At 49.7% G+C, this 13,263-nt stretch overlaps 1 protein-coding gene and 1 long non-coding RNA gene across 9 annotated transcripts in view; one reads left to right on the top strand and one right to left on the bottom strand.

Moving 5' to 3' along the window:
* The window catches only part of FGF5 (fibroblast growth factor 5), a 38,269-nt gene extending 30,666 nt beyond the window's left edge, over positions 1–7,603 (bottom strand). For 5 of the 8 annotated variants that reach the window (XR_005599327.1, XM_039541419.1, XM_039541417.1 and 2 more), the window contains exon 1: positions 7,204–7,603. Coding sequence is in view for 5 of the 8 variants with exons in the window: in XM_039541419.1 (XP_039397353.1) it covers positions 7,204–7,510 (307 nt within the window). In the remaining 3 variants the exon portion in view is untranslated. Of the gene's footprint in view, positions 1–483; positions 683–5,925; positions 5,995–6,739; positions 6,819–7,203 lie in introns of those variants that run through there. The other 3 variants (XM_039541425.1, XM_039541423.1, XM_039541421.1) reach the window with 3 other exon arrangements.
* On the top strand, positions 794–3,285 carry LOC120406519. The gene is made up of 3 exons (XR_005599328.1): positions 794–903; positions 1,531–1,644; positions 3,271–3,285. It is a non-coding gene; the product is annotated as an uncharacterized LOC120406519 (long non-coding RNA).
* Positions 7,604–13,263: the final 5,660 nt, after the last annotated feature.

The raw sequence follows: 13,263 nt of genomic DNA, 5'->3' as shown, positions 1-13,263 counted from the left end.
CCCATTAATCTAGATGCATACAGTCCTGCTGATGTTCCTCAGAATCTTCTCTAGTCTTGATATACTCAAATAATTTAGGGTCAGCTGAAAAGCTTGCCACTCTGCTGGTCTACCCCTCTTCCAGTTCCCTAATGAATATATTAGACAACATCCTTGGGGCCCCTTCTATTAACCTTTTGCCATGTTCAGAACTGATCCCTATTTCTTGTCTCTTGGCCAGTTTTTAATGCATGGTAGTACTTTTCCTCTCACCCCATGTCTACTGAGTTTTCTTGACTTCTTCTTGTGAGGGATTCACTCCCTTGGCTCAGACCTTCCCCACTTGTAGAACTTTGAACCCTCCTTCCCCGGTCACTGAGAAGGTGGGAATATGGCTGTGGAACTAGCTTACAGCCCCTATTCCAACTGAGAACAGTGAGATCTCTGCACAGGGGACCTCCTCTGCTCATGGATCCTTCGCAGTTATTTGGCAAGTCTACTGACCTTTACTTTTTGTGTGAACAACCTTGTCTGTGTAATGCCTCTGAAATCCACAACCCTCTTCTCACATCTCCCCAGGAGGCTTCAGGAAAACACACTGGATCTTGGAACTTCCCTGATGAAGAATTCTGATGATGAGCTTCAGTCACTCAAAATATCCCTTTGGCCAGGAGTCTCTCAGATGCTCTCCGATATTGCAGCTTGTGTGATGACGCTTCAGTTATGGGTAAGGCTATGTTTATGTCACAGAGGTCATGGAAGTCAACGAATCCGTGACTTCCGGAGACCTCCATGACATTCTCTGCTTCAGCCCCAGGGGCTGCAGAACTGGAGCTGGCAGCCAGCGGGGCCCTGGCAGGGTTCCAGCGACAGGCAACAGCAGTGAGAGGCAACAGGGGGCCCCCTGCAAGGTTCCAGGGACAGGTGACAGACTCCTGAGGGGGCCCGCCTCAGGGTTCCAGCGATGGGTGACAGCCTCACACAGGGGAGGGGGATGTGTCGGGTGAGCGGCTGGGGGTATCCCCTTTTCTCTTTGGAAAATATGGCCACCCTGCAGCTCCCAGCCACCTTTAGCTGACGGTCTCTCCTCCCCCCAGGCTTCCAGCTGCCACAGGCAGAGGGGGAACTCCACAGCTTCCAGCCACCACCGTGGTGGGGGAAACCATGGAGCCACCACAGCAAAAGTCACAGACAGGTCACGGCTTCTGTGAATGTTTGTTTACTGCCTGTGACTTGTCTGTGACTTTTAATAAAAATAACTATGACAAAATCTTAGCCTTAGCTGTGGGTACAGGGCAAGAGAACATGTTCCAAGTCTTAATCAAATCATGTTAAAGCTGATCCTGGCTAAGTAAGAAGCAACAGAACAAACAAGGCTGAACTCCAGAGAATACTATTCGCAGTCGGTATATTATGTCCAGTGAAGGAAATTAGAGATTCTATTTGTCTAAGCATCAATGTAAGATGTATTGCAGGGGCTATAGAGGGGCTGTATATGTATGTATGTGTGGGTCAAACACTGACACTGGTTCCCCATTTCCACCTGTGCAGGAGGAGGGGATTGCAGAGGAAGAGTGGGTGATGACAGGAAAGAGAAGGATTCACACTTCTACATTCTCCCTGCCACACACAAAGGCCTGCGGAAGCAACTTGGCCACCAGGCTGGTGGGTGTGTGAATCAAGAGATGGGGAGGAAGAGAAACATGTTTAGGAGGGTGCTAAAGAGCAGCTGGTTATCCATGTGGCTATCCACATGGAATTAATGCTGATCCTGGCAGCATCAATGTCCACTCTGCACCTGCACCCCTCTTGGTGATTTTGCATAACTGTAGGCAGGACAGCCAATAGCAGCATGACTCCTGGAGTACCTATGTTCCCAGGAGGACAGGAAGGTTGGAGGGAACAGTGGACAGATAGCTCCTCTGCTGGCTGAGTGCTTCTTTCCCCACTGATTCTGAGAATCAATGGGTTCAGATGCCTGACTTCCCCAGCCACGTCCTCTGGAATCTCCAACACTGTCTCCTCAAGAGGTGCATTAGCTGGAAACTCTATGAGTTGAAACAGAGACCTAATAACTTCACCCACCGGCAGATCCACACACCAATGCCTGGTAAAGATTAAAGGGGCAGAATCCAGTATAAGTTTGGCTTTCCTGGTCATGCATACAACCTTCTAGGTTTTGTGAATGAGCCTCAAAAATAGCCAAATGGAGCCCTCTGTAAGGTGCAATAACTATAAAAAAATCCGATGAGTTAAGGACAGAGTATGAGATGTTATCACAGTTTTAGTACAGTTCTGCTATTAATTAGTGCAAAATTATCCTTTCTTTTAGGAAGAATTACACTGAATGTGGATAGAATGTGAGGCAATCAGCTATGCCCAGGTGCAGCCCTGTGCCTGAATAGAACTGATTGCATGATCAGGGCCTAAATTATTTACTATGGGCCAGATTCTGTAAGTGCTCTTCGAGCAGAACTCCCACTTGAATCAACCAACATTCCCCATCCAGAAGTGATACAGAACCACACCCTATGTTCTTTTTAAAGCACCACCAGCTCTTTCTGCCATTTTGATTTCCAATAATAGGACTTTTGCGCAGTAATAATAAGGCCTGAACAGTAGTCAAAGCCAGTAACAGCAAGACAGGAGCGCCTCCAGGAGGAGATGAGTATTCGCATTTCTCCTGAGTTTTAAGTTTAAACAAAAGTATCTTGTTGTTTCACTCAAACAATACAAAACATAAAAAAGGAAAGAATGACAAAGTTATAAGTAGGAAGTTAGGAAAGACAGGACAAAACGTTACGCATCTGTTCAGACTTTAAGTGGCAATATGGGCTAGAGGTCAGAGCATGGAACTACACGTCAGGAACTCCTAAAGTCTAATAGTGACTGCCACTGGCTTGTGACGTAGATGTAGGTGAGTCATCTGGGGTGTGATGTTCAAAAGTGTTGTTTCCATTTCCTTCAATGGGAGCCGAGCTAAGCCAGTGCAGTGCTTTTGAAAATCTCATGCTTGTAGCTTCATTTTCCAGGGTCCTGAGCACTCACAATTGCCAGTGACATCAACTGGAGTTGCTCCACTATTAAACTTTCTACCTCAATTTTCTCAGATCTAACATGAGGCTAATAATATTTGCTTCATCACATGGCTGGTTGGAGGATTAATTAGTTGAAATGGGGCTCTGTTCTGAAAAGTGACTATAAAGATGACATTGAAGGGTTCCAGGTTTGTTATTTCCATGTCAAATGTGTACTGTTTACTATTAAAATGACATTTTCTCTTACTACCAGCCTTGCAGATGGAACCAAAAATCAAACTGGTGTCTTTCCCTCTTGTGCACAGTCATCTGCAATAGAGGTTCTGGCAGCAAAATTCTTCCCTCAGTGATACCTGTGCAGCCAGGTTGTCTTCCAGTTCTGCCTCTGGTGACAAGTATGTAACACCATTGCTTTCACTGGGGTTGCATAGATGTAACGGCCTGGAACCTAGAGCACAATTCTGTTGGTGATGCACTTGTAGAAGTAGAACACAATTCCTCCTGTCCAAGGCTAACAAGTAGTACACACTTATTTTTGTGGAGTAATAACTAATTATGACTTAGAATACTGGAGGAGAGCAGATCTGTTGAGTAAGGTAATATTTTACCTAGTCACTTTAAAAAAAAAAAAAGGACATTTTGAATACCCTATAGTCCTTTACATTTTCAAAGCACTATCTACATGTGCTAGGTATTACTAAATCCTATATTATCTAGTTTCTTCTTTAATGATATGGATGAAGGAATAAACAGTGGGCTTATGAAAATAACAGATGAAATTGAGTGAAACTGTGAAGACCGGGGAGATAATAATCCTAAGAGACATAAAGAGATTCATCTTGGGAAAAGATAAACTGTTACAGCTGAGGGGAAAGAATCCAAACTAGGCAATCAGTTGAAGAGAGACATAAAATGAAATCAAGAAACTGAAAGATTTAGAATGAGTAACAGCAAATAAATAAATGAAATGCAGACCATGAAACGTATTAGACTGTAGGAAAGTCTCAGGAAAAGTGATGGGAGCCCCATTGCGTGACAGATTTTAAAACAAGGCTTAGTCGAGTATTATTCAGACATGGACAACAGGTGAAAACGCTGCATTATCAGGAAATAAATTAAGTCCCGTGGGTGGCCTTTTCAAATGCGGTCCACCATGCCTTAACTCTACTCCCATTAAAATCAAGAGACGTTTCACCCGTGATTTCCGTGGGAGCAGTTAAGCTAACACTGAGATATTTTGAACATCCTACCCGGTCGTCCTAGACCGTTTTCTTCTTTGTGGGTCAAATTCTGGGCCAGTTGACACCTTCCTGCACGCCCCCTTGTTTCAATAGGCTGGTAAAGGGGCCGGGTGACTCTCCAGCTGTTCTGCGGGGCTCACTCCGATTATACACCCTGTCTCCCCAGGCTCTGCTCCCTCCTCCTTTTAAACTTGCTTTGCCAGAGCCTTTCACCGCGGGGAGCCCTGGCTTAGCTCTAAAACTCTGGGGTCTCTCCAGGCTACCAGGAGCCTCTGTCGGTGTGTTGGGGGGGCAGAGACAAGGGCTACCTGGCTGGGCCGAGAGGCAATAGGGCGAGGCACCGGCGGGCGGAGGGATGTCACAGGCTGAGCTAGCGTAAGGCAGACAGCTGGGTGGGTGGGTGCTTTCGTGGGGAGAGGACGGGGCTCCCTTCCTCCCAGCCACCCATCAGCACGCGTCCCGCTGCTCCAGCCCAGCAGCCAGAGGCGCCGCTCCATTTGGAAGAGCCTTGAGCCCAGACAAAGCTGCACTGGGCGGACTCTGTCCCTGGCTTCCTACAGGGGCTGCACCTGTCCGGGGCCGTGTCAGCTTCCACCGCCCCAACCTGGCAGCGGCTCCCGACCCAGCGATCGCAGGCTCGCTCCACCCTTGGGCCCCGGGCCGGGCCCGATCCTTCCGCAGCTGAAACCCGGGGGCTCGCGGTCACCCATGGCCGAGCTCTCAGGTTACCGCCCGGTAACGCTGCATTATCCACAGAGGCACCGGGCGGGCTCCCCCAGTCCTGTCCTCCCGCTGCATTTCCTGGGCTCTGGCTCCTTGTATCCCGCTGCCCCGGCCGCTCGCAGAGCAGCTGCAATTACTGCCCCAAGCTCCCTGCGACTCCCTGCCCCGGGGGGAGCAACCCGCTGGGAGAGCAGCAGCAGGCCTGAAGGACCAGGCCATGCAGACTGCGTGCTAGTGACCGGTGCAAACAGCCATCGAGTCCCGAGCCGAGTGACACGGACATCACCGAGAGCCATCGAGTCTCATCTGATGCACGGCCCCATCACCTGTTCCCACGGCCTGCATCGAAATCATAGCGACGGCGTCTTAACCCTTCGTAGTCCGCAACTAGCCACATTCACACCCGTATCATCTAGTCCCACAGAGTCTGTCTGAATTATAACCACATCATCTATAGTCCAGAGTCCGAGGCCAGAAGGGACCAGTGTGATCATCTAGCCTGATCTCCTGCATAACACAGACCTGAGAATATTTTATATAAACACACGTAATCTATGCATATTTATAGCCGCCTAATCTATATTTAATCTAATTTATATCCATGTAATATAGGAGTGTGTGTGTGAAGATAGATTAGATGAAGCTATGGAATTAAAATTTGCACTTATAAAACACACACACATATACAGTTCAGCTAGCAACAGTAGAATAAACCTTCCTGGTTGGCTACATGAGGAAGTTCTTCCCCACAGAGGCTGGGGCCCGACCCATCACTTCGTACAGTCAAAGGTTTATCTCAATGATTTCCGGGGGAATTGGATCCGGCCTCGGCGCAGCAAATCCATAATTAACGAGTAAAAATGAATGCAATGAGACACACTGCGGTAGCAAAGGTAAAAAACGTTAAGTATAGAGTGAAACAGGGAAACGAACCCCAGGCTTACTTGTTCAAGGCTAGTTGCAGGGCCAGATCCTGTGCCTTTACTCACAGTATAGATCCATGAGCGTATCCGCCTCGGGCAATGTTCTCGTTGAGGATGAGAAATTAGGGTGAAATCCATTCTATTGTTTTTTTAAATGATACTTATAGTTCTGCCCAACTTTGCAACATGACACACAAGTCTTCTTGCATGCACATAGCGTTATGAACGCGATGCCCCCGTAGTTCAAATACACGGTTTTGCTTCTCTCTATTGCCTGGCCTTTCTCTGAACTTTTCTTATAACTCTTACACACACACACACACACTTTCCCTCATAGGAAAGCGCACACGCACACGCACACACGCGCACACACACACACACACACACACACACTTTCCCTCATAGGAAAGCGCACACGCGCACATAACACACACACACACACTTTCCCTCACAGGAAAGCGCACACGCGCACATAACACACACACACACACACTTTTCCTCATAGGAAAGCGCACGCGCGCACGCACACACACACACACACACACACACTTTCCCTCGCAGGAAAGCGCACACGCGCACATAACACACACACACACACTTTTCCTCATCACACACACACACACACACTTTCCCTCGCAGGAAAGCGCACACGCACATGCACACACACACACGCACACACACACACACACTTTCCCTCGCAGGAAAGCGCGCGCGCGCGCACACACACTACTGCCATCACAAGGTAATTGCACTTAGCCTCTCTCTAGCGTCCTCGCATCATTTGTTAGTTAGAACGTTCAACCTGGTTTAAATTACCGTCACGGCTGGTATTTGTCCCATCAAATAGTTGTATGTTTACAACTTCTTCTAATTACCATTTATTTGACGCAGATTTGTGTTGTTTTGCTTAATCTCTAGCCCGGAGTGCAAAAAACAAAGAAAGGAAAAAAAAGAAAAAAGAAAGAAAAAAGAAAGGCTCAGAGGAGGCCAGGAAAGACCCCCCACACACACACACACACAGCTCGGGGAAGGAGACAATCTGGCTTGTTGTTTACCGTTGCTCGCTCCGGTTGCGGGGCTCGGGTTTAGCGGATCTTTAGGAAGCCATAAAGGCAGAACATGGCCTCTGCCCCCAGCCACCCCAAACCACTCTATAGATCGAGGCTGCTGCACACCGGGACGGGGAAGGGGGGGGATTGGGAATCCTATCCAAGACCCAGGCGCCGGGAAGGGTTTCCTCGCTCCCCTGGTGCTTTCGGTTCCCCCGTGGCCCGTCCCAGGGCAGAGAACTGAACTTACTTAAGAGGTTGGCTTCATGGGAGCCGTTGACTTTGCCATCCGGGTGGATCTGCAGATGGAAGCCAATGCCCACCCTGCAATAGAGGCTGCCCGTCCTGCGCCCGGATGGGCTCCACTGGAAGCTGCTTCTCTCCGGCCCGTTTCCTGGGGCTCCCGAGGAGGAGGAAGGTGATGAGGCGGAAGAGGTGTTGCTGGTGCTGCTGGCACGGGCCGCCTGCCCGCCTTGCGCTCCGGGGGGCAGTTGCGCCAGGGCGCTGGTGAGGAGCAGGTGGCTGAGGGAGAGGAGGCAGCGGAAGGACAAGCTCATTCTTCCAGCCGGGAGGGTGCCCAGCGCATCTTGCGAGCCAGGCTCCTGCTCGGTCTGCGCCGCGGCACGGGCTAGCTGCGCTGGGGAGGCATCGCCCCCCTCGCCGCAGCGCGCGAGGGAGATCCGGAGCGCAGCGCTGGCACCGAGATATTTATAACCCGGGTGATCTCACTGGTCGGTGCACGCCTGGAGCCGAAAGGAGGCTCTCTCCTCCATCCGCCGCTTCCCGGCGGCGGGTCTGGGGGAGCCCCGCGTGGCCCCGCGAGGAAGAGGCGAAGGGCGGAGGGGAAGCAGCACCCATGGGCCCAGGGGAGGTGCGGATCGCACCAGAGGCCCGGCTGCGCCAGCGGCTCTTTACGCACCAGCGGGCTAATTCCTATCCAAGGGCAAAGGCTGCAAATAATTCATAACGGGGACGGCAAAATGGGCTCCCCGGAGAGGCGGCGGCGGATTGGGTCGCTGCCATAGGGCTGGGGGGCGGAGAGGGGGATTCATTCCCCTCCTCCCCCTTAAAGATGCCGGCTCGGATTTGAAGCACCGGCCCCAGATGATTCCTAGAGACCCGCGGCGGTCTCGTGGGGGTCCCGTGGGGCTTTGCCGATGCTCGGGCGGGCTGTGCATTAGGGACCCAAGGGAACGCTTCCGCTCCGGCAGGCGATGCTCTGCCAAGCTGAGGGGGGTGGGGGGAGGCTTGAATAGGAGAGGGGGGGCTAACTTCGGAACTGGGGGTGGCTTGCAAAAGGCAAAGGGCACTTAGATACGCCACTGGTGCGTCTCCCGGGGGAAAGTGCTCCTCGCTCACCTTCGGCGTCACAGATCCGTGCAAGTGGTTATTCAGCGCGTGCCCATCCGGAGAGGCAGGCGTCCAGGCATCCCCCATGGGCGTGCGTGGCACACAGCACCGCTCCGGTGCGTGGCCTGGTCCCGCTGCCCCTTGGCAGCAGGCATGTGGGAGCTGTCTCTCCCTGCGGCTCTGCTGTCCCCGGGATCACACTGAATGATTGATGACAATGCGCACACTGGATTCAACCTTAAGACACCTGAGAATAGCGCGTTTCTCTGTATGCAACGCCCGCGTGTCATTTACCGGAGAAATATACCTTCCCGGCACGCTGGGAACGGGCTCTGCTGCCTGGAAACATGCTGAAAGTTTGAAGCCGTAGGTCTGAGCCATTATTCCTCTGGCACGGTACCGTGAAGGGCATGCTCTTGACGGATAACGCCAATGCACAGAAGCCATGGCTGCTACTCAGATACGGCCTGATGCATTATTAAGCGCGGATTTAAAGCTGCCCATTTCCATAAAGAAAAGCACATAAAAGACATACCGATGTTCTAGAGCTGAAATGCTCCTGTTGGCAGAGGGCTTGACGTAAACCAAGCTATAAAAAGACATTCCTGTACTTGCAAAGCGCCAAAGCTGCTGTCGGAAAGCTGGGGGGAAGAATACGTGTGTGTTTGTGGGTAGCTAGAGAAAAAGAGAAACCCAGTCCTGCACTTACGGATATCAGTGGGTATTTCAATGTGAAATAATGCAGGATCCCAACCTTCTTGAGAGTTTGGTGTGAGGAACGTGGCGTGGTATAGATGTTCAGGTATAAATTATTCCGTATGAATTATATATATATATATATATTGAAATTAAATATAAATAGTATATAGATATATACACACACAAAGAGAGATGTATGAGGTGTATATATGTGTGTATATATATATACCGACACTCATAAATTATTTCACATAAAGTATAGATAGATTAAAATAAAATATAAATAGTATATATGTATGGTGTGTGTATGTATATATAATATATACAGATATATGTATGTATAATATGTGTGTATATATACACGCACATTATATGTATGCCTACATACATAACACACACACCCCTCTACAAAATTACCTCCCTAGAAAAAAGTCTGCGTTTTCCCATTGCAGGCTGTTTCAGATTTTGTCTCCTTCTGAACAACAGGTATGGTCTGAATATTACGGCTTTAAGCAGCTCAGAAACGCTCATGCAAATAAAATAAACACAAAGTTCCTTGCAATGCAAGTATGCCCCCGGGAGGAGTGTTCTCCTGTCTGTTTATGCAGCGCTTGAAAGGGATTTTTGTACAATCGATCCAGGAAAGTGTAACCACCCCCACCCCACGCCCAGGGTGGTTCAGGTGTGTTTATTAATTGGAATCAAGGCCCATCGCCTGGAGAAGGGCCAGGACCAGCCGTCTTGTAAAGCAGAGTCGCTTAGTTTCTTCTATTCCCACCTCCCTGATTTTAAGTCAGCTAATGTAGTTGATACAACTGAATTAGTCCTAGAGGCCCCGATCCGAAATCTTGACCCAGGCCTGTCTCCCATCGACTGCAGCGGGAGTTTTGCCTAAGTCAGGACTGCAAGATCAAGTCCTCCGTATCTTGCAGCTCATTCTGCAAGCCCTGGCCAACTACCCGACTGAGGACTGCGAGACCCTGGGGCCCATTGACCAAGGTTAGCGTTGTCTGTCCTGGGAGCTCCTGCTTACAGACACACCAGGTGTCACAAGCCAGCAGACTGCAGCTTGGATTAGTTCCACAACCCCTCCCAGCCCCCAGTGGAGCCAATGGGATCGTTATCTTCGATTTTAATGGGGCCCAGAGTGCCACCCTTCAAGCACTCTTAGCAGCGACACAATGACACGCCAACGTTTTGCAAAGTCTTATTTCCCCTTGGGAAGGGCAAAGGGAAACCCAGACACTTTCATTCCCACAGTTCACATGCAGCACACGTCAGTGCAAACTAAATTAATCCACTGCGTGGTCTGCTTTTAAAACAAATAAACAAGCTGGATGTGCAGTGGTAAGTAAATCAGACCCATTTCTGAATGGGCACTTTAGAATCCCATTTTGCAGCAATAAAACTGGTGCAAAGAACAGAAGTTCCCTTTGAAAAGCCAGATCAGGCATAGAGCGCTGGAAGGTGATTTTTCAGCGCCGTGTTAACTTTTTGATAACACAACTGTTGTGCTTGCAAAGTGGTGGCAAAATAACTGTGAAACCTCCGAACAAAAACAGCCTAAAATAAATGAAATACATGCAAAATAAGTCTGTAAATGGCCTATTCTTCACCCACAGCATGTCGTTACGTGCATATATACTCCTTATACTACACTTTCCCTGTAGCAATACAATGACACAGGTAATAACCAATTTTTCTCTTAAAATTGCAGCTCTGACATTTTTAAAACCCCCATATTATATCTCAAATTCCTGTAGAGAGATCAGTGTTAAAATGTGTCCATTTTGGCATAATCACGGCATGAGAAGTTTAGAATTGGAGTTAGTTACAATGTAACTTTAAGAACAAAGCATTTGTACATTTCCTGGTCACACTTTCCAATTTTACTATGACTTAAACATATTAATTGCTTTGAAATGAAAACTAGGAATACAATTCAATTCTGTCAACAATTATTCTATAGATCCCGCTAAAGATAATGCTGATCTCAAATCGGAACTGTGTTAAACAAGGGTCTACAAATTGCAACTTCATTGCAATATAAAAGTAGCATTGGAAATGCATTCCTGAAAAGATAAAAGAATTAACGTGCAGGGGCAGTTTTCTCAAGACCGCAACCTGAAAGATTAAAAATGTAAAAGAATATTAGCAGCTGCAAAACAAGCACCTTACTATTACCGCTATTGGGTCAATGAACTGCCATTATTCTCATCCGGAATGTTTCCCAGCCTGTTTAACACGCCTCTGTTTGCCCATCTCGAGCACTGAGAACAGAAGTCACAATCAAATCATCCGTGGCAGGTGATCCACACCAACCGGTTACCTTCTGCTTCTCACTGGGGTATAAACCAGACCTCGTTCGCCCCCGTCTCGGCTCGAGCTGGTGCAGGACGCACCGATCCAACCCCCCCGAAGTACCGCTGACCCCAACGAGCCGATTCACAAGCACGCCCCGCGCTTCCGAATTCGCATGGTGATGTGTGTCTCGGCCCTGCCGGAGCTGGGAGGTCTTCTGAATCCGGCCCGCCTCTAATGGGAACAGGAGAAAGAAGCGGCGGGGGGGGGGGCGGCCGGTCCAGCTCGATGCTTGGGACCCCCCAGTCTGGCAGCAGCAGCACACAGCCCTGGGCATAAGGGCACCCACCCAGGGGAGGGAGAATTCGGACACAAGGAGAGGGGGGGACCCGAATGCATTGGAGGGAGAGCTAAACCCAGGCTAGAGACACCCCAGTGATTCCTGGGGGGATTCCCCGTGTGCCCCCCACCCAGCCAGCCAGCCACGCCGGCCGGTGCCTTGCAGCGTTGGGGGGCGGGGGTTATTCCAGGGAGCGGAGGGAATAATAATTGGTGCTGGGCCCGTGGGAGGCATCATGCGGTGCCCGCGCACACCCAGCCAAAGCAGAGGGGTAACAACACCCCCTGCCATATACCAGGAAGGCGCTTGCTGTGCATCCACCAGAATACACGTCAAGCCCCTTTTAAAGTAGCCCCGGAGCCAGATTCTCCCCTGGTGTAAATTAGCTAGTCCCACTTGCGTCAATGGCCGATCTCCGCCGGCTGAGAATTTGGATCGATGTCTCTAAGTAGCCCAGTAGTAACTGACCATCTAGATTCTTTGGGAGAGGGCAAGGGGGTTATTTTCTACAGGGGGCGACCTGGAATGATATACAGTATTTTACAAGGTGCTCTTGGGTCCATTCCGACCAATATTGATAATGTCTGGATTCACACCACACCCGAGACATGTCCCCATTGGTTAGAAAACGTCTCCGGACTTTCCCCACTGTTTCTTTTTCCCAAATCCGTGTTTGTTATCTCTGGAGAAAGACAGCTTGACGCTGCATGTAATGAAACAAGCATATTTTCATTGCCCTTCAGCTAACTTCAAAACCTTCACTTTTGATCCCAGGTAAACTCATTAGTGAAATCCTAGTTCCAAAGTCAATGGGAAATTTGCCATCGACTTGACTGGGCCCAGGATGTCAATACCGCCCTACCACACAACTGTGTTGAACTTTTCCTAAGGAGCAGATTTTAGTAAGAGAAAAAATTCCGTGAGTCTCCTCCTGCGCTCAGGCACCCTCCGGATTTATACCGCGCCTTTGAGGCCGCGGTGGTTGGCTTGACACAGCTTTTCTCCCATGGGGCCCTTCAACTCCCACTGAAATCAGCTGATAGGTTCCTATAGACTTCAGTGGGAACCGGAGCAGGGCCCCCACGGTCCCTAGGGTGACTTAAGCCAGAGGTGGTTTGGTCCCAACCAGCCGGCTCCCCTAAGTCAAGGGTCGCAGGATCGAGCCCCCCCTCCCATTCCAGCTCGTTGTTAGGGACACCTGTCATGGGTTTTATAAACCGTTGGCCTGACATCAGCGCGGCTAGGACCATGGGAAAGTCTCGCTGACAGTGTGATGTCTGAGGCCACGCACAGAAAGCTGGGAACACGCTGTCGCTGCGTGCTGACCATTTTCAAACGAGAAAAGTCCCCCGCTCCCCAAATCTCTTTGTTAGATCGGCCTTTTAAAAGGCAGCTATCCAACACTCAGGGAATATTATCTGCTGAACGGTCCCCACCTTTCAAACCCGTGTGCCACAGGATGATTTGGTGGCTATAATTTCTCCTGCTTATTCCCCCCACCCCCTTCCCTCCGCAATATGGATTTCTACAGCCCTTAATTACAGTCATCAGCGCTAGCAAATGCGCTTTGTTTTCCACTGGGTTCCCTCTCACTTGGCAGGATACACAGGGAAGCACCTG

Source organism: Mauremys reevesii, linkage group 5, assembly GCF_016161935.1.
Source record: "Mauremys reevesii isolate NIE-2019 linkage group 5, ASM1616193v1, whole genome shotgun sequence".
Classification (NCBI taxonomy): Eukaryota; Metazoa; Chordata; order Testudines; family Geoemydidae; genus Mauremys; species Mauremys reevesii.
This window is presented reverse-complemented; position numbering and strand designations above follow the sequence as displayed.